Source organism: Chiloscyllium plagiosum, chromosome 16 (genome assembly GCF_004010195.1).
Source record: "Chiloscyllium plagiosum isolate BGI_BamShark_2017 chromosome 16, ASM401019v2, whole genome shotgun sequence".
Classification (NCBI taxonomy): Eukaryota; Metazoa; Chordata; class Chondrichthyes; order Orectolobiformes; family Hemiscylliidae; genus Chiloscyllium; species Chiloscyllium plagiosum.
Genome location: NC_057725.1, coordinates 35,526,683 through 35,550,283, shown reverse-complemented (window position 1 = coordinate 35,550,283; position 23,601 = coordinate 35,526,683). Strand labels below are relative to the sequence as shown.

General features: G+C 40.2%; 1 protein-coding gene across 1 annotated transcript in view; it reads left to right on the top strand.

Annotated features, from left to right (window-relative positions):
- The window catches only part of LOC122558091 (protein inscuteable homolog), a 210,670-nt gene that overhangs the window by 160,777 nt on the left and 26,292 nt on the right, over nt 1–23,601 (top strand). The window contains exon 8 of the mRNA XM_043706410.1: nt 15,637–15,815. Within this exon, the coding sequence (XP_043562345.1) occupies nt 15,637–15,815 (179 nt within the window). The remainder of the gene's footprint in view (nt 1–15,636; nt 15,816–23,601) is intronic.

The window sequence follows — 23,601 nt, the reverse complement described above, 5'->3', positions numbered from 1 at the left end:
CAACCAACAAACATTTCTTTCTGACTTAAGTATACATCTTTAATATGAATCTTGATCTCATGGAGTCTCTGGCCTTTATATAAAACTACAATGAATTCTCTTTATTTTAAAGTACAATGTTTAAACACAACCCAGTGCAACAATTTTTTGAAGTAAAAGAAAGTATCAAAGATTGGAAATGTGCCCATCTCTATGGCTCATTCATACCTATTTGTACATTACCTTAATTTGGGTTTGAGATCCTGGGCCTCAAACACTGTTTTCCTCAGTTAACCAAAGGCTAAGATGGCACATTAAAAATGATGATCAATTTAGTCAGCAGTGTCTGTCTTTGTGGAGAGATACTTCTTAAGTTATGGAAAATGGTCTACATTTTGCACACTCCTGTTATTAATTTCAGTCGATGAGGGAAGGTGTTGTTCTGTTGGAGCTGATTGGAACAGAGCTTCAATTTTCCAAGTATTTCTTTATATGTTTTGAAGTCTGAGGACCTGCTTCACTGAGTAGCAGAAGCCTCCATGCCCCTTTTTACTTCAGAAACTTGAATGACCTAACGCTGATTGCAGCACTGTAAAATCCTCCAGACGTACCACCATCTGCACCTTCACAAGATCCTCTAAGTACAGCAGCAAGAAAGCCAGTTCAACGGCAACATCCTTTCCCAAGTCAACATCTCCAGAAATAAGATACTATTCACCTAATACTCGCTCTGCTGGGAAATTGAAAGATTATTTCCTGTGCCTCTTCAGTTTCCATTCTCACTTCCTTCAAAATCCTTTGCGTGTCATCTGACCTTGATGCCTTAAATACCAACAACTTATTCAACACCTCTTGTTTATCAATTTTAAATGCTTTCATTGACAGAGTTTCTTCCTCTATTACCCTGGCCCTGGGCATCAGCTTTTTAAAAAATTCATTCACAGGATGAGGGTCTCCCTGGCTGGGCCAGCATTATTGCCCATCACTAATTGCCCAGAGGGCAGTTAAGAGTCAATCACATTGCTGTGGGTCTAGAGTCACGTGTAGGCCAGAAACAATAGCAGTTTCCTTCCCAAAAGGACATTATTGAATCAGCTGTGTTGCAGGTAAAGACAAATGCAAATATTCACACCAGCCATATCTCCTATCCCCATGTGTACATTCCCTTTTAGGACTCTTATCAGACCGACTCCTGCTTTTACCACACTTTTATTATTGATGATTTGGAGACACCGGTGTTGGAATGGGGTGTACAAAGTTAAAAATCACACAACACTAGGTTATAGTCCAACAGGTTTATTTGGAAGCACTAGCTTTCGGAGTGCTGCTCCTTCATCAGATGATTGTGGAGAATAAGATTGTAAGAGGAATTTGTTAAGTGCATACAAGAAAGTTTTCTGATTCAGTATGTGGATGTACCCACTAGAGAAGGTGCAAAAATTTCTTGGGAAATAAGGCAGGGCAGGTGACTGAGGTGTCAGTGGGGCAGCACTTTGAGGCCAGCGACTATAATTCTATTAGATTTAAAATAGTGATGGAAAAGGATAGACCAGATCTAAAAGTTGAAGTTTTAAATTGGAGAAAGGCCAATTTTGATGGTATTAGGCAAGAACTTTCGAAAGCTGATTGGAGGCAGATGTTCACAGGTAAAGGGACGGCTGGAAAATGGGAAGCCTTCAGAAACGAGATAATGAGAATCCAGAGAAAGTATATTCCTGTCAGGGTGAAAGGGAAGGCTGGTAGGTATAGGGAATGCTGGATGACTAAAGAAATTAAGGGTTTGATTAAGAAAAAGAAGGAAGCATATGTAAGGTATAGACAGGATAGATTGAGTGAATCCTTAGAAGAGTATAAAGGCAGTAGGAGTATACTTAAGAGGGAAATCAGGAGGGCAAAAAGGGGACACAAGATCGCTTTGGTAAATAGAGTTAAGGAGAATCCAAAGGGTTTTTACAAATACATAAAGGACAAAAGGGTAACTAGGGAGAGAATAGGGCCCCTCAAAGATCAGCAAGGCGGCCTTTGTGTGGAGCTGCAGAAAGTGGGGGAGATATTAAATGAGTATTTTGCATCAGTATTTACCGTGGAAAGAATATGGAAGATTTCGACTGTAGGGAAATAGATGGTGACACCTTGCAAAATGTTGATATTACAGAGGAGGAAGTGCTGGCTGTCTTGAAACACACAAGTTGGATAAAATCCCCAAAACCTGATCAGGTGTACCCTAGACCTCTGTGGGAAGCTAGAGAAGTGATTGCTGGGCCTCTTGCTGAGATATTTGTATCATTGATAGTCACAGGTGAGGTACCAGAAGACTGGAGGTTGGCAAACATGGTGCCACTGTTTAAGAAGGGTGGTAAGGACAAGCCAGGGAACTACAGACCAGTGAGCCTGACCTCGTGGTGGGCAGGTTGTTGGAGGGAATCCTGAGGGACAGGATGTACATATATTTGGAAAGGCAAGAACTGATTAGGGATAGTCAACATGGCTTTGTGCGTGGGAAATCATGTCTCACAAACTTGATTGAGTTTTTTGAAGAAGTACCAAAGCGGATTGATGAGGGCAGAGGGGAAGGTGTGATCTATATGGACTTCAGTAAGGCTTTCGACAAGGTTCCCCTTGGGAGATTGATTAGCAAGGTTAGATCTCATGGAATACAGGGAGAACTAGCCATTTGGATACAGAACTGGCTCAAAGATAGAAGACAGAGGGTGGTGGAGGGTTTTTTTCAGACTGGAGGCCTGTGACCAGTGGAGTGCCACAAGGATCGGTACTGGGTCCTCTACTTTTTGTCATTTACATAAATGATTTAGATGTGAGCATAAGAGGTACAGCTAGTAAGTTTGCAGATGACACCAAAATTGGAGGTGTAGTGGACAGCGAAGAAGGTTACCTCAGATTACAACAGGATCTGGACCAGATGGGCCAATGGACTGAGAAATGGCAGATGGAGTTTAATTCAGATAAATGCGAGGTGCTGCATTTTGGGAAAGCAAATCTTAGCAGGACTTATACACTTAATGGTAAGGTCCTAGGGAGTGTTGCTGAACAAAGAGACCTTGGAGTGCAGGTTCATAGCTCCTTGAAAGTGGAGTCGCAGGTAGATAGGATAGTGAAGGCGGAATTTGGTATGCTTTCCTTTATTGGTCAGAGTATTGAGTACAGGAGTTGGGAGGTCACTTTGCGGCTGTACAGGACATTGGTTAGGCCACTGTTGGAATATTGCATGCAATTCTGGTCTCCTTCGTATCAGAAAGATGTTGTGAAACTTGAAAGGGTTCAGAAAAGATTTACGAGGATGTTGCCAGGGTTGGAGGATTTGAGCGATAGGGAGAGGCTGAACAGGCTAGGGCTGTTTTCCCTGGAGCGTTGGAGGTTGAGGGAGGTTTATGGAGGTTTACAAAATTATGAGGGGCATGGATAAGATAAATAGGCAAAGTCTTTTCCTTGGGGTCAGGGAGTCTAGAACTAGAGGGCTTGGCTTTAGGGTGAGAGGGGAAAGATATAAAAGAGACCTAAAGTGCAACTTTTTCACAGAGAGTAGTACGTGTATGGAATCAGCTGCCAGAGGAAGTAGTGGAGGCTGGTACAATTGTAACATTTGGATGGGTATACGATTAGGAAGGGTTTGGAGGGATATGGGCTGGGTGCTGGCAGGTGGGACTAGATCGCGTTGGGATATCTGGTCGGCACGGATGGGTTGGACGAAGAGTCTGTTTCTGTGCTGTACATCTCTATGACTATGACTCTATGACACAGAATCTGTATTATTGATATTCTTCTTAGAAGACTTTGATTCTCCCTATATGTTAACTGCCATTCTTTTTTCATATTCCCTCATTGCTTCTCTTATTTGATTTTTACTTCTGTTCTGAAGGTTCTGTATTCACTTTAATTATCAATTGTATTTGCAATCACCAGTCTTCTTTAATTTAATTTCTATACCCTTTGTCATCCAGGGAAATAAAGACTTTCCAATCAATCTTTCATTTCAGTCAATCCAGGCCTTGCTCCGCTCTTGTCCCACTGAAGTCTGCTGTCAGCCAGTCATTGTTCTTGTTTAGGGTTGGCTAATGCTATTCTTCACCATTATCTTAAACCTTAGGATACAATGATCATCTCCTGAGTGTTCCCTCATTGACACTTGATCTACTTGGCCCAGTTCAGTCCAAAGAACCATGCCTATTTTTCTTTCTTGTTGGGCTTTACAGATGTGGCTGTAAAAAAATCGCCTCAACATAATTGAAGAATGTTTGCCTCTCACTGCCTTTTGTACTATCACTATCCCAGCCTTATACGGGAAATTAAAGTTCCCATTATAGCTACTCTATCTTGTTTACACTTATGTAATTTCTTTAGTGATTTGTTTATCTCCTTGTTTCTCACTGGTTGGTGGTTTATAGATTATATCAAGCAATGTAATTGTACCCTTCTTGTTCCTTAGCTCATGACAAATCAATTCTGTTCTTGAAACATCCTCATACTCCATTACTGCAATGGTCTCCTTAATCAAAAGCACCATCTCTGCTCCAGGACCTCATGGTCTCCATCTGCAATTTCCCCTTGACCAACACCGTACCTAAAAGACTATGAACAGTTGTGCAGGGCAGCTCTAGGATACCTGCCCAATGCTGTTTAAAAGATGGCACTAGCACCAGAAATGCTGGTTTACGTTGTGAAATTCAGCCAGTGGTGAGAACTTGCAGCTATGGCATGTGGGAGATTTGGGCTAGCATCAGATGATAGGGGTGTCATAAAGGTGGTGTAGGTAGTTAATGGGGTGAGTTTGGGATTATAGTGTGAAAAAGCTCAGTAGACCGAGTGAGGAGAAACCCTTCATGAAACTTCATGAAAATGACACTTAGCTGAGTGGATTCAGACTCTCCCCATTCATAAGATCCAGCCTCAAACGTAAAAGTGTATTTTCTTTCTTCTTAGTCTTTTTGAAATTTGAGTGTAAAACTTGAAGAATGATGGAAATGCATGTATGATATATTGGTTGTATCACTGTGTGGATAGAATGATGCTTACTGATTACACATATCTGCAAAGCAGATCCTATATGTATCAATGTGTAATACTCTGCATCTGTACCAATCTTGTTGCTCATTTCTATCTTTGGAGCAATATCCCACCCTTATTAACTTTTTAGATCATTTGGAAAGCTTAGTATCAGATGCAATTATTTTTGACTATACGTTTGCTGCGAGGATGTCCAACTGAAGTAAATATATTGACCTGTTCTGACAGGAGCAGTGACTACCTGAAACAGGCAATGAGACACGGGTGATTGAATGATGCCAGAATTGTTTCCCTGCAGGCATATGAAATGAGCCATAAACAAACAAAGGTCAATGTTGCTGTGACCTTAACATGTATAGCTAAAATGTGGCTTCTGGCACAGTTTGACTCACAAACATGGTCCATTATTCCCTGCTTCGAATTTGCAACTGATTAACTTGACTGACCATTTATTTTACAGGATATAAACCTGTTACTGGCAAACATTGCAGGGAAGGGTGTTGGCGAGGAAAGTTCCATGGCATCTTCAAACTTTGTGCTTTCCCTTCACGGATCATAGAGAGTAGCATTACCAGAGAGCGTGGCTTTTGGCCTGGATTTGTTACAACTATTTTGTAGCTGTATGAACTTTTCCAATTGTGGCTAGCCTTAAGGTTCCCCACCTTTAAGATGTGGTGCCTGTCCTTTTAAAGTGTCAGAGTGACCTAATTTCTTTTAACTCAGACAGCAGGTAGGCAGACAGTCAATAATATTATGAGTAAAATTCACTGCATATCTGACCAATGACAATAACCCACGAGCACCAATTTCATGAGGTCTACCCAACACTACGGGCAGCTTGCTCCCTCCAAAATAAAGGCCACAAGTGACTTTCTACTTCAATGTGTTTATATTTTAATTGATGCTGATTTTTGTCCTTTAACAACTAAAGGGATTTTAAAATTAGTGAAATCTCGCCATTAATCTTGTGGACGCCAACTGCTGTCTATTGTGGCAGTTGTGAACATTTATAGTGACACACAGGGCGTAGTGCATCAAATACGGAGCAAATGCATGACTGAAAACTACCTTATACTCCACAAGATTGAGGGTGAACTATAATCATTCATTTAAATCTACCTTCAGATGTTCCACCATGGTCAGGTCTGAATCTTAGCATGCCAGTTTTATAAATCCAGCACCTTCCTGAAATGGACTTTCCTCTGTAATTGACATGTTTAGATGAAATTTCATTTTTCACATTTACGTAAAGTTTTCACGCCAGGTTTTTTGACAAGCCCGGAAACAATTTATTTTAACTGGGTTAGCAGCTTTGTTAAAATGAGATAAATTCCAATGTTATACTGATATTTCCTGGCTCTAATTCAACCTCTCTGTACTTGTTTACAACATCTACCAAATAAGTTTCAGCCTTTCCCATTTTATCTTAACTTCTAACACTCTCCCTGATGTGCTTATCACTTCTCACTCAGCCTTAAGTTGGAAGTGCTATTTCTTTAATCTTTGATGTTTGTATCTTTGTCTCTGGGTAGGTTTTCTCTTATTTAATCTTGTGTCTGTTAACATCTGTTACCTTGCAACATTCTGGGAACGGTTTTTGAAGCCTAGTGGCACCTGTATCCATACAATTAGAGTGAAAGTCTTCACAAATATTTCTTTGTTTAACAAAATATTAAGATTAAGGAACATTTTCCAAATGATTCTTTATCGTCACATTCCATTGAACCGCATCTTTTCCTTCTTGTTGCTTTCTTCATTTAATTATCAAAGAAAATTTTAGTAAGTTGACATTATTTAGGCTTAAGGCTATTTGCAAATCTAAGCAGATTGTTAACTTGGTTTGCAATACAGTCGTTCTGCTATAACGCAGTTGTTCCGTTCCGTTCCGTGCAATCCTGTGTTATAAAAAATCATATAAAAAATAGCAGCACCTTTTAAACTAATAGGGCTGGAGTTGTGTTATAACCAATATACACTTTAAAACTTGGTGCTTTAGAAACAGTGTCCCCAATTCATCAATCATGTCATAGTGAATTCGCGTTAACGAAAAGTGCGTTATAGCAGAACGACCTGTACTTGAAGATTCATAGGGCTGAGCTCTCTGCTATTGACATTCACTCAAAATAGGAGCACAATCTCACTGGTTTTAATAGATTTCTGAGCACATAACCTTTCTCATGTTCAGCAGTATAATGGTAGTGATAATAGAAATTGGATTTTTACTCTATTGTTACTGATTTATTTGATAACATTATTGTCATGTTTGTGTTAAAGTACCATTGTTGGAGTATAAGGAAATGTTTGAGGTTTAGCAGGATAGATCCTAAACTATTTTATGCTCTTGACTGAGACATCCTGAATTCCTTGGTCCCACCATTGGCAAGTGCATCTTCTATTAACTAAGGCCTAAGCTCTGAAATTACTTCCCTAAAAAAATTTTTCCTCCTCCTCTCCATCCATCCTCATTTCAAATTGTCCTTAAATCCTACCTCTTTGAGCAAGCTTTTGGTCACCCACCTTACTAGTTCCACTTATCACTTGTGTCAATTTCTTGACTGTGTTTATGCTCATGTGAAGCATCTTGAGATTTTTTTAAATAAATATTATTGTAAGTTGATGGTACGTTTCCCGGCCGCTGGCAAAACACAGCAAGTCCTCGCTGTTATCTCCCTTTGTATTGAAAAAAGAAAATAAATTGTGCCAATATTCTACCTTATGAATATCTGTATGAAGCTGAACAATCCTTCGAATTGTCTTGGAACTATATCAAAATTAACACAATATCAGATGAAAGGTGTAATTACAACGAACACAGTACTTTTTTTCAGCATGGAACATCCAATTACAGCAAGGTTTGTTACACATTGTTGAAATTTATTTTATTCACTTATTTTGTACATTTTGCCCCATCAGCTTTCCTGTTTCATATTGCTTGAAGTCCATTTTCACAGCAGAGGTCTTCTTTTTACAAGAACTTTTTTTTTGATTTTCAGGGATTCCTTTTTCATTCTCACTAACTCCTTTATTAGATGATGCAATCACATGATAATATTACATTCTGTATTTGTGTTAACATATCGATGTTTGGAGTCACACAAAAACAGATTAAAGTATTCAAATTTCTCAGCAATAATCCACCATTAAATATAAAACTACAACACACAAGGATTGCAATTATTTCCCAGATACCACTGTATATAATTGGCACAAGATAATTTCTTGTGTCAATTAGCAGCAATTCTTTTTAAAATAACTGGCACACATTTCGACATACAAAAGTCAATCTCCATAAGCGTGCCTTCCATGGACTGGTGAAGTTGCAGCTAATGAATTTCCATTGTGTACATACAAAGTTGTTAGATTTTAACTAGGCAGTTATTGCTCTTATTATTGCATCTCAGATCACAACTTCAGATTTAATTTTAACAATTGATTCAGTATTGATACTGGTCTAACATCAATTGCTGTTTGTGGAAGAGAATTCTAAACTTTTACCACCATTTGGAGGCATAAAGGTTTCCTGATTTCTCTCCTGAATGATTTAGTTCTAATTTTTAGATTATGTTCATCAGTCCCAGGATCCCCAAAATGATTTCTTCTGAATTATTTTCAGTCTCATCACAACAGTAACTATACTTCCAAAAGATTTAATCGACTAAAAACACTTTGGAATTTTCCAAGCTCTTAAAAAGGACCACAACTACACGGGTTTTTCATTGCTGTTTAGGATCTTTGTATATAAGACCATAAGAACAATTGGACTAGTAGCAGGAGTAGGCAATTCAGGCCCTTGTACCTGCTCCTGCCATTTAATACAGTCGTGGCTGACCTTTCCGCCTCACCTTTCCTTTCCTGCCCACACCACATAACCCTTTAACACATTACTAATTAAGAATCTGTCAATCCTCTCCTTAAATGTATCCAGTTTTCTCGCATCCACCGCACTATGGGGGTAGTGAATTCCTCAGATGCATAATGGTTATTGTTTGCTCTAACACAGTAACTGCATCTCAAGTGATGAACAGTTTGTGAAATGCTTTGAGTTCTGAAAACCCATTAGTACAAACCTTTCTTGTGAAATATGTTCAGAATTAACATATCCAATTAACAGTGTTTGTTGCATTCACATCCACTATATGTTTTCCCGTTCAGCAACATTAACTCTTGAACTTCTGTAGCCATTAGTTAGACACTCAACATTCATTTGAAGAAACTCATTGGTGGCTTCCAGTTTTCCTGGCTCCTAGATAGTTGTGTATTGCTGTATTCACTGGTTTAAAACCATTGTATCTTTTTCTTAGTCCCTCTTTCGCTGCAGCCTTTGTGTTCCTATAGCCTCTCTTGTTCCTCCTCAGCCTCTCCCCACTTTGTAGCCACTCTTTCCCCTTCAAAGCCTCTCCACGATTGCAATCCTTCCCCTTTATAGCCTCTATTAGTTTCTTCTCCACCATCTTTGCAATCTTCACCTCTCTCAGATTCTACTACATTCAGTCTCTCACCTGCTTGCAACCTCCCCCCTCCTTTCCAAGTTCTCCCCCTTGTAACCTTAACCCTCTGGTAGCCTTCCTCCTCATAGCCTCTCCCCGCTTGCAGCATCCATATCCCTTGCAGCCTTTCTCCTTTCTCACTTTCTCTCCTCACAGACTCTATCCCCTCTGACAGGCTCTTCCCCATTTACAGCTTCTGTCCCATCTCAGAGACTCCTCCTTGCTGCTCTCCCCACCCTGCAAGCCCATTTCTCTCCACTTGAACCTCTCCTGACTTCCCTTCATTTACAGTCTTCTACCACACAGTAGACCATTGCTCACAGTCTCTATCTCTCTTTCCAGGCAGTCCCTCTGACCACTGCTGCTCTTGTGCTTAGGCCTCAGCCTCTGAGTTACCAATCACTGTTACCTCTCATTGCTCGCTACACCTCCAGACCGGCTGTGATTATCAGAGCAGTGCTTATGGAATCTGTCACTTCCATAGACAGGGATCACTTTTCTCTCTAAATGTTCCACTCCCATGATTGAACTTTCCAAGCTACTTTGGGGGCCTTTTGGAGATGTCATTGTTCGCTATACCCTTGTAATTTGAATAATGCTCCACACTATTCTCAATTCATTAATCGGAATCTTAGCTCCGGGGTGAATATCTTGGCCAACATCTTAAAGCACACTTAAAATGTGGAGAAAACACCAACTTCAAAAAATTCTTCATTTACTGATCACTCAGCCCTAAATATCCTTCCAGCCCTCCTTATCCCGAGTAGCCTAGTGCAGATTATACAAGTGGCATTACTGTAAATTTAATTATTGTCCTTCAAATCCATCATTTTAATCAAAGTACTTGTCAGCAATCCAAGAAATAAAGGAGAACTGTTATTGATAGTTAAAACTAATCTTAGGTGACAGACAAACTTCGGATTGAAACCTGAGAGAGGAACAAAGATCATTTGTAATATATTTTTCAATAAAGTTAATGTTCCTTAGAATGATTGTTAATTTGGTTGACATACAAATCTGCTATTAAAAAAAGCTAGTGCCAGCAATGGTGATTATGTATCTACCAGTTTATTACAAACACCATCTGGTTCACTAATGCTCTATGAGGAAGAAAATATGTTTCCCTTGCTTAATTTGACTTATATGAAACTTTTGACTCACAGTAATGTGATTGACTCTTAATTGCTTCTGAAATGGTCTTGCAATCCATTCAATCAAGGACAATTGGAATGGGCATTAATAATGGTCTTGCCAGCGATGCTCATGTCTCATGAATAAATTAAAGGAGACCAGATACCTGAAATGGCAAAATGTTTTATCTGGCAGTACTTTAACAGCAGCAGAAAATGTCAACAAAATATATTTTATTGAAGTAAATCTATTTAGTGCCAATGGTAATTAATGTTTCTATGTCTGTTCCTCGACCAAATTTTGAAAGGGTCAGAACAGAACAGAGTACAAATGATTGCAACTGATGAGTTGAAAATATATTAAAATACATTCTTGAAAGTGCCAACAGACAATAGATGAATTTTTGACATTGAATTCATGTGATTTGTACCTCGAAATAAGGTTTTAATAAAAGTTGATTCATCAGTTTCAGATTTTCTTATACAGGTTATTGTGCTATAATGCGCATTTTGCTAACACAAATTCATGATAACACAATTGACAAATTGGGGATGCTGTTTCTAAAGTGCATTGTTTTAAAGAGTGTATTGGGTTATAACGCAGTTCCGGCCCCATTAATTTAAATGGTGCTGCTATTACAGGATTTTCTTATAACAGGGAATTGCATGAGAACGGAACTACCGCAGTTAGAGTAGAACTGACTGTATAGCCTTTTGTTTTATTGGAATATAAGAGTTAATGTACCTCCTAACTGTGAAGTTCAGATTATTTAATTGGTGGGATGCTTGCCAGTGCATAGCCCTTCTGTACAACTCCATTAAATAGGGGACCAAAATATAAATGCTAGAAATATATCAATGTATAAGAATAATACATAAACATTTATATCAAAGGGAAAGAGGTCAAAGCAAATTTTTCTCCTTATTCCTTCACGGGACGTGAGTGTCGCTAGCTAGGCAGCATTTATTGCCCATCACTAATATCCCAGAGGACAGTTAAGAATCAAATAATTGCTATGCGTCTGGTAAGGATGGCAGTTTCTTTGCCTAAAGTGTATTAGTGAACCACGTGGATTTTTCTTACAATCGGCAATGGATTCATGGTCATCATTTCTGAAGAAGGGCCTGTGCCCAAAACGTCGAATCTCCTGTTCCCTGGATGCTGCCTGACCTGCTGTGCTGTTCCAGCAATAAAGTTTCAACTTTGATCTCCAGCATCTGCAGACCTCACTTTCTCCTCATGGTCATCATTAGACTGTTAATTCCAGGTTTTAAAAAAAAAATTGGATTCAAATTTCTCCAGATGATGTGGTGGGATTCGTACCCAGGTCTGCAGAGTATTACTGGATCAACAGTCCAGTCATAATACCACTCCCCTTAGTCAATGAAGAAATAACAATAATGGGTTGCTCGAAAATGACAAATGGTTTGGAAAAAGTGCTTTACATCAGTCTTCACAGTAGAAAATGTGAGTAGCATTCCAAAACTGTTAAATAATCAAGGGACAAAAATGAGTGAGGCAGGGAGTATACAGAATAACGACCATTAGAGAGAAAAGTACTGGGGAAATCAATGGAGCTAAAGGCTGATAATCCTCGGACCTGATGGGCTGATTCTAGGATGTTAAGGGAAGTAGCTACTAAGATAGTGATGCACTGGTAGCAATATTCCAAGAATCCTTAGATTCTGGAGAAGTCTTGGCCAATTGGAAAACCACCAGTGTAAAAAGGGAGAGAAACAAATTAAACAGGTAACAAAAAGCCAGTGAGCTTAACATCTATCTCTATGAAAATGTTGCAGTCTAATATAAGGGACATAGTGGCAGAGCATTTAGAAATACATGTATAATCAAGCCAGCATCACTGCCTGCAGGAGAGAGAGAATGCCTGACAAATTTATTTGAATTACTTGAAGAGATAACAAGCAGCACAGATGAAGAGGTGCCAGTAGATGTAAAATATTTGGATTTCCAAGAGGCATTTGATACAGCATTAGGGTATTTACTAAGATAACAGCCTATTGTGTTGCTGACTAATAGAAGACAGAAATTTGGGATAAGGGGAGCATTTTCAGGATAACATCCTTCACCTAGTGGACTGCCACAAGAATCAGTGTGATGGCCCCAATTATTTACAATATACATTCATGAGGACATGAGAGAATTGAATGAACTATAGCCAAGTTTGTGGGTAATACGAACATAGATGGGAAGATTTGAAAAGTATGGTGCTGGAAAAACACAGCAGGTCAGGCAGCATCTGAGAAGCAGGAAAGTCAGCATTTTAGGCATAAGCCTTTCATCAGGAATGTGGTAGGGGGCAGGGTTGGTGAAGGGGGCTGAGAGATAAATAGGAGAGTTGAGGTGCCTGGGAGAAATGTAGCATGGGAAGGTGAGAGGTTGATGCAGGTGGGGCGATGGAGCAAATTTGTGGGAAGGAAGATGGACAGATCAAGAGGGTGGTGCCGAGTTGAAGGGTTGGATCTGGGATGAGGCAGGGGGAGGGAAGATTCGGAAACTAGTGAAGTCAATATTGATGCCGTGTGGTTGGAGGTGTCTTCCTCCAGTCATTGGGTAGCTTGGATTTGATGGGGGAAGAGGCCCAGGACTTGCATGTCCTTGGGGGGAGTGGGAGGGGGCATTGAAATGGTCAGCCACAGGGCGGTGGGGTAGTTTGGTGGTGTTCCTTGAAACATTCCGCGAGTTGGTGTCCTGGATCCCCAATGTAGAGGAGACCACATTGAGAGCAATGGACACAGCAGATGAGGTGTTTTGATGTGCAGGAAAACCTCTGCTGGATGTGGAAGGATCCTTTGGGGCCTTGGATAGAGGTGAGGGAGGAGGTGTATGGGAGCAGGTTTTACACCTCTTGCAGTGGCAAGGGAAGGTGCCGGGAGTGGAGGGTGGGTTGGTGTGTGGATGGACCGGGGAAAGAGAGGGGGGGGCAGAGGGGGGAGAGGGGTAGAACTAATGAGGGCATCATGGAGGGAATGATCTCTGCAGAACATAGATGGTAATGCAAGTGGTGAAGATGACGCAGACTCTGCAGAGGAATATAAACTGTTTATTTGAGAAGGCAAAAACTTGGCAGATGGAACATAATGTGAGATTATGCATTTTGGTGTGAGAACTAGCATATTATTACAATGTGAATATTACTTAAATAGAAAAATAGAGCAGAATGCTACACCATTGAGGGATTTAAGAGTCCTCATGGATAAATCACAAAAAGGTTCAGCGGGTAATAGGGAAGTCAAATATAATGTTGACCTTTTTCCTTTTATTCAAAGCTAAGGCAGTATGAGGAGGGATTGAGTAGGTTGGGCCTGTTTGATTTTTAGAAGAATAATAGATCTTATAGAAGCGGAGAAGATTCTTAAAGGCCTTGACAGGGTAGGTTGGAAAGATTGTTTCCACTTGAGGCAAGTGCTTGGGAGCCTCACCTCAGCCATTTATTTGCCAACTGGAGAGGCAGTCCTGTCATAGAGACCTCCAAGCATATGCAGTTGATGGCATCAATCAAGTTCCAGCAGTGCCACTGGGGCTAAAGCCTTGCTTTGACTGCATCCTGTCCCCAACAGTGAGTGTCAATGGAAGTGGGTTTGACAGTAGATGGGTAGGGTTGAGAGTCCCCCTGGGTCCAGCTGACAATGCAATTTTTGGCAACATGTGGGGCGGGTTGGCGGGGGGGGAGGGGAGGGGGGAGTGAAAAAGGAAGCCGGGCAGCAAAGAGAGATGAGGGACCTCAGCAGACAAGATAGGGAGGAAGGGAAATGTGGGTGTGGGAATACCTTAGGGAGGGACCTCCAATAGGCACAGGGGACTTGTAAAGTGACACCTAAAAAAGGCTCTCCAACCCTTCTAACATGTAACAGGACTGAGCGTTGAAAGCTGCCAAACTGTACTGTTCAGTACAGCAGCATAGCTTATGGCAACAATTCTTGTAGTTCTCCTTGACTCCATCCAGCCCCCACAACTCCACTCCCATTCCCTAACCCCATCTTTAGAAACTGGCCTGGGAATGTCAGAAAGTGCAACCCAAGTATTCCCACATTATGTATGAGGTCCACAGCAAAGCTGTAGTTTCTTTGCTCCAGCACCATGCCTCCACGCCAACCTAGCTGGAAGCAACTTTACTGTGATACGTTTTTATTTACTGTACCTATCTTTAAGTGAGTCAGCCAAATTATTACCAATTAGTGCAAAATTAAGTTCAATTTTATGCTATTGTTTCAAAGCCCATGAGAGACTGGAGTGAGACTGCTCTAACCATTTCTCCAAAGAAGTCTTGCAACCTTTTAATGATGAATACTTCCCTCCTGAAACAGAAAAACACAGCAGCAGAATTGTTGAATATGGTAAAACTTCTAATACTCCTGCAGATGGCATTATTTGTCAAAGAGTTGCACTTGCACAAGACAGACTGGCCAGTTTGGGAAGGAAAATAATAGAATACAAAATATTTTCAATTAGTATTTTAAATTAGTATGCATTAATCCCACATTTTACAGTAATTTACTGTACTAATAAACCCCCAGCTGTCACACAGCCACATCTTTCTCTGCTGGGATTATCACTTGTCCTGGAAGAATTTTAAAAATAACTTATAGCTAGCTTAGTGGTTGCATAAATCCCCAGGTAATTTACTTACCAACTGCACAGTGCTAAATCCTATTTCCAAAGCATCTATTTAACAAGAAATCTCACTACTGTGGAAGATAAAATGTGAATAACATAATCAAAATTAATCTACATTATGTGTTAAACTAACTGTGCTACATGAGTCTTTTAAAACATTTTTTTATATACAAAAGTTGTGAGGCTTTTGAAAGTATAAATTAATACATTTCCATGTCAGATTTGCTATTTAACTGAAAGGTAATGCCAAAGAATGGATGTTATATAATGACTGTGCATAACTATTTTATTTTGAAATTCAATAAATATGAAATGGAAAAGGTCTATTTACTTTCACTGAAATCTCTGTAATTATATAAAACATGTATTTTTTTTCACATAGATTTATGCAAAGATGCCTCATCGAGTGAAGTGTTCCTGCTGGCTTCAGCTGCTCTTGCCAACATCACATTCTTTGATTCAATGGCCTGTGAGATTTTGTTGCAGCTGAATGCAACAAAAATCCTTATCGAAGCCTGTCATGACCTTCGGAGAGTTGACACTCCTTACTCCAAAGATCAGGTTAGTGCATTTTGACAAAGCATTGATCATATTGTACATAGCATGATGTTTTTGAAGCCATATTTGCATTAAGAAACTATAGGTAGAATACAAACTGACAAAACACAAATTTACTTCTGAAAATTAATTGAATTCGTTTCTGCAATTTAAAGTTACAGTGTGGAGGCTTCAATTTTGGGTGCTCAACGAATATTAAAACCTACACAGTAATTAACCATTGTAAAATAAACAAAATAAATTGTAAATGGTTTACCCAACCTCATTTTGACAAAACATATATGTTTACACAGAGTTGAAAAATGTGGTGCTGGAAAAACACAGCAGGCCAGGCAGCATCCGAGGAGCAGGAGAATCGACGTTTCGGGCAATTTCCTGAAGAAGGGCTTATGCCCGAAATGTCGATTCTCCTGCTCTTCGGATGCTGCCTGGCCTGCTGTGTTTTTCCAGCACCACATCTTTCAACTCTGGTCTCCAGCATCTGCAGTCCTCACTTTCTCCATATATGTTTACACAAACCACATTTGCACTACTTCCTTCTGTTTTAATAGCAGTGATGTGGTTACTCAGCAGTTTGCACTGCTGCTCACATTGCCAGGGACCTGGGTTCAATTTGACCCTTGGGTGACGGTCTGCATGGAGTTCACAAGGTCCACATGGGTTTCCTCTGGGTGCTCCGGTTTCCTCCACAATCCAAAGATGTGCCGATTAGGTGGATTGGTCATTACTAAATTGGGAGAAAGTGAGGACTGCAGATGCTGTTGATCAGAGTTGAAGAGTGTGGTGCTGGAAAAACACAGCCGGTCAGGCAGCATCCGAGGAGCAGCTCACACTAAATTGCCTCACAGTGTCCAGGGTTGTGCAGGCTGGGTGGATTAGCCATGGGAAATTCAGAGTTACAGGAATCAGCTGGGTCTGGTTGGGATGCTCTTTGGAGGGTTGCTGTGGACTTGATTGGCCGAATGTCCTGCTTCCACACTGTATGGATTCTATGATTTCAACTTGAAAAAAAAACTATTTATTTTATTTCAACTAGTGTGTATTTTCTTTTGTGCTGGGAAAAGTTGCAATTTTTATTTGCTTTCCAGCATAGCTATCCCTGTGGGAATGTGAAATTGTTAATAAAGTACAAGTCATACCAAGCACGCCTTTCAAAGTACTTCAAAAGGAAACAGAACAGACTGAGTGGCAAGTTGCAGGAGTGACAGCCTGCTGTGAAGCTGGTGCATTTGCACAAGTAGCAGCCCTCTGGAAAGAGCACTGGAAAACCAGGGAATCCTGCCTTGCCAAATATTAGCCATACTAACTCACAAAGAAGGAAAAAAAAATCAAAGGACCAAGTGCTTCTCACAGAAGAATAAAAAATATACAACTGCAACTTGTTGTTGATCTAAAGGAATAAGCAGCCAAAAGGGATAAAAATCAGAAGCTTCCCTCACTTTGTAACACATTTCTTAGCAAAGCCAATTCTCAGTAAAATTGCATTCTGCAGATAGAACTGAGGCACCTAGATTGGCCTTTGGCAAATCTAGTTGGACAAATATCTCTCCTCTAATTCTGTTGAAAATAGATATTTTCATTTAGAAGCTGAACTTAATTAGGTGGTTTCCCATTGGCAGGTTAAAGTTTTGCTAAAAAGTTCTGGGAACCCTTCAGGCAGGTCAGATTTTTCCTGACCTTCCCTGGTGGGAGACTATAGTGTGTCCATTAGCATGTCATGGATGTTCATAGTCAGAAGTCACATGACACCAGGTTATCATCCAACAGGTTTATTTGAAATCTCAAGCTTTCAGAGCGCTGCTCCTTTGATCTGTCGGACTATAACCTGGTGTTGTGTGACTTCTGACTTTGTCCACCCCAATCCAACACTGGCACCTCCACACCACGAAGATACATTAATGTAAGCCTGCTTGAATTACACACATGGGCGCAACCTTATTAACCAAAACAGGAAATGCGTGTTTTCATAGGCACAAGCAAATAGCCAAGGCCAGTGTACCTGGTGGGTGGAGATTTCCTCCAAACTCCAGTGAGTACAAACTTCTTCAGTTCTCTGAGTCTCACCATTGTTCACAGGAAAAATCATCAAAGATTCTTAGGGTATGTGAAATTTGTGGGAGGACAGCATCAAATATTGCCTCGGAGGTCATTGGGAGTGTGTGACTGAATATTATTTTTTCTAGTGTATTTTCTGCTACGTATATTTTCTGCTACAATATCTAAATTAAAGGTTCTACAGGCTATCGAAGTTGCAGATTATTTACTTAAAGATGTGTGGGTCAAATAATAATTTTACCCAGTGTAATATTTCTTGTTTTTTTGTGTAGATTGATAATTCACTGCCCATGAAATTAACTGCTGATTATGAAATATATTGTGCAATATTTAATGAGAACAGAAAGAGAAAATACAGCTCTATTAGAAAATCACTGCTGTGACCAACAATATTTTGTGAGCTTGTTAATGATCTTGAATTTGAAGAAGGAAGGGTTTTATGAATAAATGACAAGGGTTTCTATCATCACAGATTTGACAAAAGATTTATAATATATTATTTGTTTGTTAACAATTTTGCCATAAAGGAAGTAGTATTGAAAATAGAACTTATTGTTATGTTTAGCTAGTGCTATGGAAATGACAGCTTGAGTCCATCTTTACAAGAATCATTTCCCTGCCATGTATAAACTAAGTCTTGAATTTTTATAATATTCTACCTTTATCTCATAGAAATATTTCAAAATATCACATAAGCATTTTATTCTGGAGGTGGTGTCAATTTGAAACCAGCAGGATCCCACAAGCTGAGATGAGCTAAATACCCAGTTAATGCATTTTTTGTTGTGATAAGAATCACAACATTGCAGAAAGAAGCCATTCAGCCCATTAAGTTGACACCAAATTTCCAAAGAGCATCCCATCCAGACCCAGCCCCTATAACCCACATTAACTATGGATAATCCATCTAACTGACACATCCCTGGACATTACAGGACAATTTAACATGGCCAATCCACCTTATCTGCATGCCTTTGGACTGTGGAGGACACCAGAAACAGCCAGCAGAAACAGGGAGAACATGTAAACTTCACACAGTCACCTGAATCTGGGTCCCTGGTTCTAACCACTGAGCCACTGTGCTGCCCAGAATGTTGACCAAAATCACTGGAAGAAATCCATGTTCTCCTCGAATAATGGTTTTGTCTTTGTCATGACCATTTAAACCACTGAGCCAATGCCAAATACCAATATTTAATATATTTTCTGTAGGATAGCACCACAGGCAATAAATCACTTTCTCAACAATGGCCCATGGCTTAACCTTATATGGATTAAGACAGAAATTTTCCTATGTTGTTTATTCATTACATACATTCCTTTTGCCTGCAGGCTGCAGTGGATCACTGTCAATTTGTTAGTTTAACAATATAGCACTATCAAACACTAGTTTGTCATCCAATCTTAATAAACCTTCACTTGCTGTGGGCAAAAATTGGCAAAACTGCAACCTTCAGCCTGCAGTAGATTGATAATTCTACAAACTTAATCAGACTGTACACAACGTCAGTGACCTCTCCCTCCCTCCCTCCCTCCCTTCCTCTGATTTTGGTCTGTTATCTATTAGGGCCTCCTTTCACTGCCCCTATCCATTAACTCCAGCTTTGGAGCTCATGTTTGCAAGTGGTCAGCATTTGTTTTCCTTTTCCCTCTGTGAAGCATCCTTAGGATATTTTCTATATTGAAAATGCTACCCAACTGCTTACTGTTGATTAGCAACATAATGTTAGTGACATTGATAATGAGAGAAAAAAAAATGTCTGTCTTAATGGGAAAGGATACATGTTAACACCATCATCTTGATCTGATTACCAAGTGCAGCAGATGTAACTGACCCTTCATTGAAAAACTGAAGTGTTTTATTGTGAAATTAACCATTTTGTTTTAGTTTTTGGAATCTCCGAGTGTACAGTCTGCAAATAGTGTTTTTTTTAAAGGTGAGTCAATTGCATTTCGTAAATGTGGTTGAATAAGACATACATAGGAATTAACAAAGTTAGAGTTTTTCAAGCACCTCCCATATGGAACGCTTGTGTCCACCAAACTGTTAAATGGTGGGTTTTTTTATTACTGCAGGCTGCTTTCCCCTTGAAAGGTCAGACATTTAAAATCAGTCACTATAAATAAAGCTGAACGATTTTTGTGAGTTGCCGATTTCATATTGGTGAAATAAGCAAGAATTAGTTTATTGAGGCATTCAATGCAGATTAATTGATTTGGTTAGCAACTGCAAAGCAAGACCCTTGAGATAGTTCTGATTTATGATTTCTAAAGCTGACGAGAAAGTAACATCATTTCGAAGCCAGATGCACTGAATCATATTATTTGTTAAAATAACTGAGGAGGTTAGTTTTTGTGAAAATTATATTCAAAAATGATATTATATTCAAAATTATTTTTAGGTTTTAATCTAATACAAAACTATCAGTGTTCATTTAAAAGTATTGCATTGTCATCTGGCAGACTCAGGGCTCAAATTAAAGCTGCACGGACAAAAGATGAGGAATGTGACTGGTAGCCATAAAATGTTAAGGGAGAGGTAGAGATTTTTAAGTCAAATGTACATGTGAATTGGTGTCTATCACCAATCTACAGTTGAGGAAGAGCCAGGAATAGATCCTTGGAAAGACTTGAAGGTAATAAGGAGCCATTGCTTGAGATGTTTAGACTATGCCTCCATTAATAGAGTGGAAACATTCAAGGACAGCCACATCAAGACAGACAATTTTAGAAATCTATTGGGACAGAAGGGTATGGTGGTCATATTGAAGGCTGCAAAAAGGAATAATGAAATATTTTCAAATTCCTAGAGTATGCCATTTTTGTGTCTTAGACTGTGTTGGTGTTATAGGAGGAGTACACACTCAATTGAAAGCTTTTATTTACACTGTCATGAGATATGATCATTATTGTCAAGGCCAGGACTTTGAAAGTTGGTGGTGAGCTGCCATTTTGAATTTCTGCAATCCATCTGGTTAAATTCAATAGAGTGCTATGGGAATTTTGACCATGAAGCTAGTAGGCTACAAATCTTTCAATATCTTTATTTAGGACAGAAAAGGTAGATGTGCAGCTTGATTCGCAAGGTCAGAAAAATGATGAGCTGAATCTTATAATTTTGGCTAAGTCTGAACATCTTGCCAAACTGCTTTATCTTACCAAACCTGCCTCATTAACTCCCTAGCCTGCCCCATGGTATCCCTCACATCCAATTGCCAGGGTGATGAGGAACACTCTTTCCAGAACTATACAGGAGACCTCCAGAACTGGTTCAAGTATCAGCAGCCCCTTCACCTGCTCCACAATGATCCTGACTGAAGCATGGGCACCATTAAACCTATGCTCCATGTCAGTTAGGGGGTTATGCAAACGTGTTATCAGCCATGGTTGCACTGGGTAGCCCTTGTCCCCAATAACCAGCCCTATAAGCCTCCTGGACTCTCAAACCAGATATATGAAAGTGTTCCAGAATGTAGAAGTCATGGCAGCTAGCAGGGCAGTGGCACTCCCAGGAAGTGGTAACAATGATCATAGATCACCTGAACATTAAACAAATAGAACCCCTTCCTGTTGATTAATTTCACAGCATGTGATTGGGCCCTCTCAGTGCCATGTGTGTACATTTGATAGCACCCTGCACCTGAGGGAAGCCAGCTATGTTCCTGAATTCCACTGCCTGGGCTACAGCACTGACCTCATCAAGGGGAAACTAAATGAGCCAGTGTGATCTTGTACGGATGTCATCAGTCACTGTCCTGATGTATCTGTGGGTGCATGACTGAGAGATCCCACACAGGTCTCTCATCACTCCTTGAAAGGAACCAGTCACACTAACATTCAAGTTTGCCTTCATCTTCACAGCCATCAAGAGACACTGGTCTCCCACTCTTGTAGCCCTCAGGTCCTGCTTCAGCATCCAACGCAATTATATCACAGTGTCCCTGGACATATGCAGCCTGCATTGACACAGCACCTCACTTATCTGCAGGAAATAGTGTTGGTGCTGCAAGACTCTCTGCTTCCCGCAAACCCCATGCATCCTGAGGGGCCCTGCTGCAATGATCTCATCCTGAGCCAGGTGCACCCTATCCTCCACACTGGCCTGCTGCTGCTCATGGGTGTGGCATCGGCTGTGGCCCGCCTGAGTCCACCTTTTCCTTCTAATAGTCATAGAGTCATATAGCGTGGAAACAAACCCTCTGGTCGAACTTGTCCATGCTGACCAGATTTCCCAAATGTAACTAGTCCCATTTGCCCACATTTAGGCCAATATCCCTCTAAACTTTTCCTATTCATGTACCTAGCCAAATGTCTTCTAAATGTTGTATTAACATTATATGGACCTGATTCTTATGTAGATAGCCACAAAGACCAACATGCCATTAATGGTAGGTCTCTTAACTCTTGGTAGAAATGATCTACATTGGGAATAGAAAGTACAAAAGAAGTTCTTTGATCTCAGTAGAGACATCAGAGGCATATCCTGCAGAGGAGGCTGAATGCACTACTCCATAAAGTGAGACATACTGCACCCTTCTAATGAGGTACTCATCCCTATCATCCATCCATCATCAGCCTCAGTATGTGCAGCATGGTGCAGAGCCGACTGAGTGCTCGCTAAATGTCATTCAAAATGGCGGCAGCATTCTGATGGCCTCCTCACCCAAGACCCACACAAACCTGTTCAACCTCTCACTACATTCAATGCACACCATTATTATATTTACATTTGAGATAAAGAAGAGAAAGTTTGATGCTTCAATAGCACCCCAGAAATTGCTCAAAGCATTGTTCGTCTTTGGCTGCATTGGTCTCTTGATAAGTCATTGCTGCTAAATCTCATGTTAAATTTGCAAGAACCAGATCACCTTTGACCAGCATCTGATCCCTAAGCTCCTTCACTTTGCAAGCATAGCAAATGGACAACAACATTATGGCAAATTAAATAAGCTTGGGGTTAACAAATGGCTGCTTCATGTATTTGTTCCTTCACTGCCATGGTATCAAATCAATGTGAATCCCACATTGTCACCATCAAAGTCACATTGATACTTCCCAGCCTGGGCACTATCCCAGCCATTGTCGAGTAGTCTTTTGCACTTAGAGAACAAGTGATGGCAGAGAATTCAACTTGCATTGGATCATCCCCGGTTACGCTATGAAGAATCTCCTTTTACCTTGCAACAGCCAACAGCCCATTTCCATCTATTTCCCCCACCACCCCCATGCCGCCCAATCTATGTAGCGACCCAACACATTGAAGTTCATCTCCAACTGTCCTCCCTGCCTCTTTAAAGTCAATATTACACCTTAATGTTCCCCACCCTGCTTCTTTATGCTTCCCTTGTGGCAGCTACGTAGAGTCATAGTCATACAACATGGAAACAAACCCTTCAGTCCATGCCAAACATAATCCCAAACTAAACTGCCTGCTCCTGCCCCATTTCCGTCCAAACCATTCCTATTCATGTATCTATCCAAATGTCTTTGTAATTGTAATTGTACCCATATCCACCATTTCTTCAGGAAGTTCATTTCACATGTGAACCACCCTGTGTGTAAAGAATTTGCCTCTCATGTCTTTTTAAAAAATTTTCTCCTCTCACATTAGGTATGTTGCCCCTAGTCTTGAAACTCCCACCCTAGGGAAAAGATAACTCTCATTAACTCTATCAATCCTCTTGTTGTTTTATAAACTTCTACCAGGTTACCTCTCAACCTCCTCACTCCACTG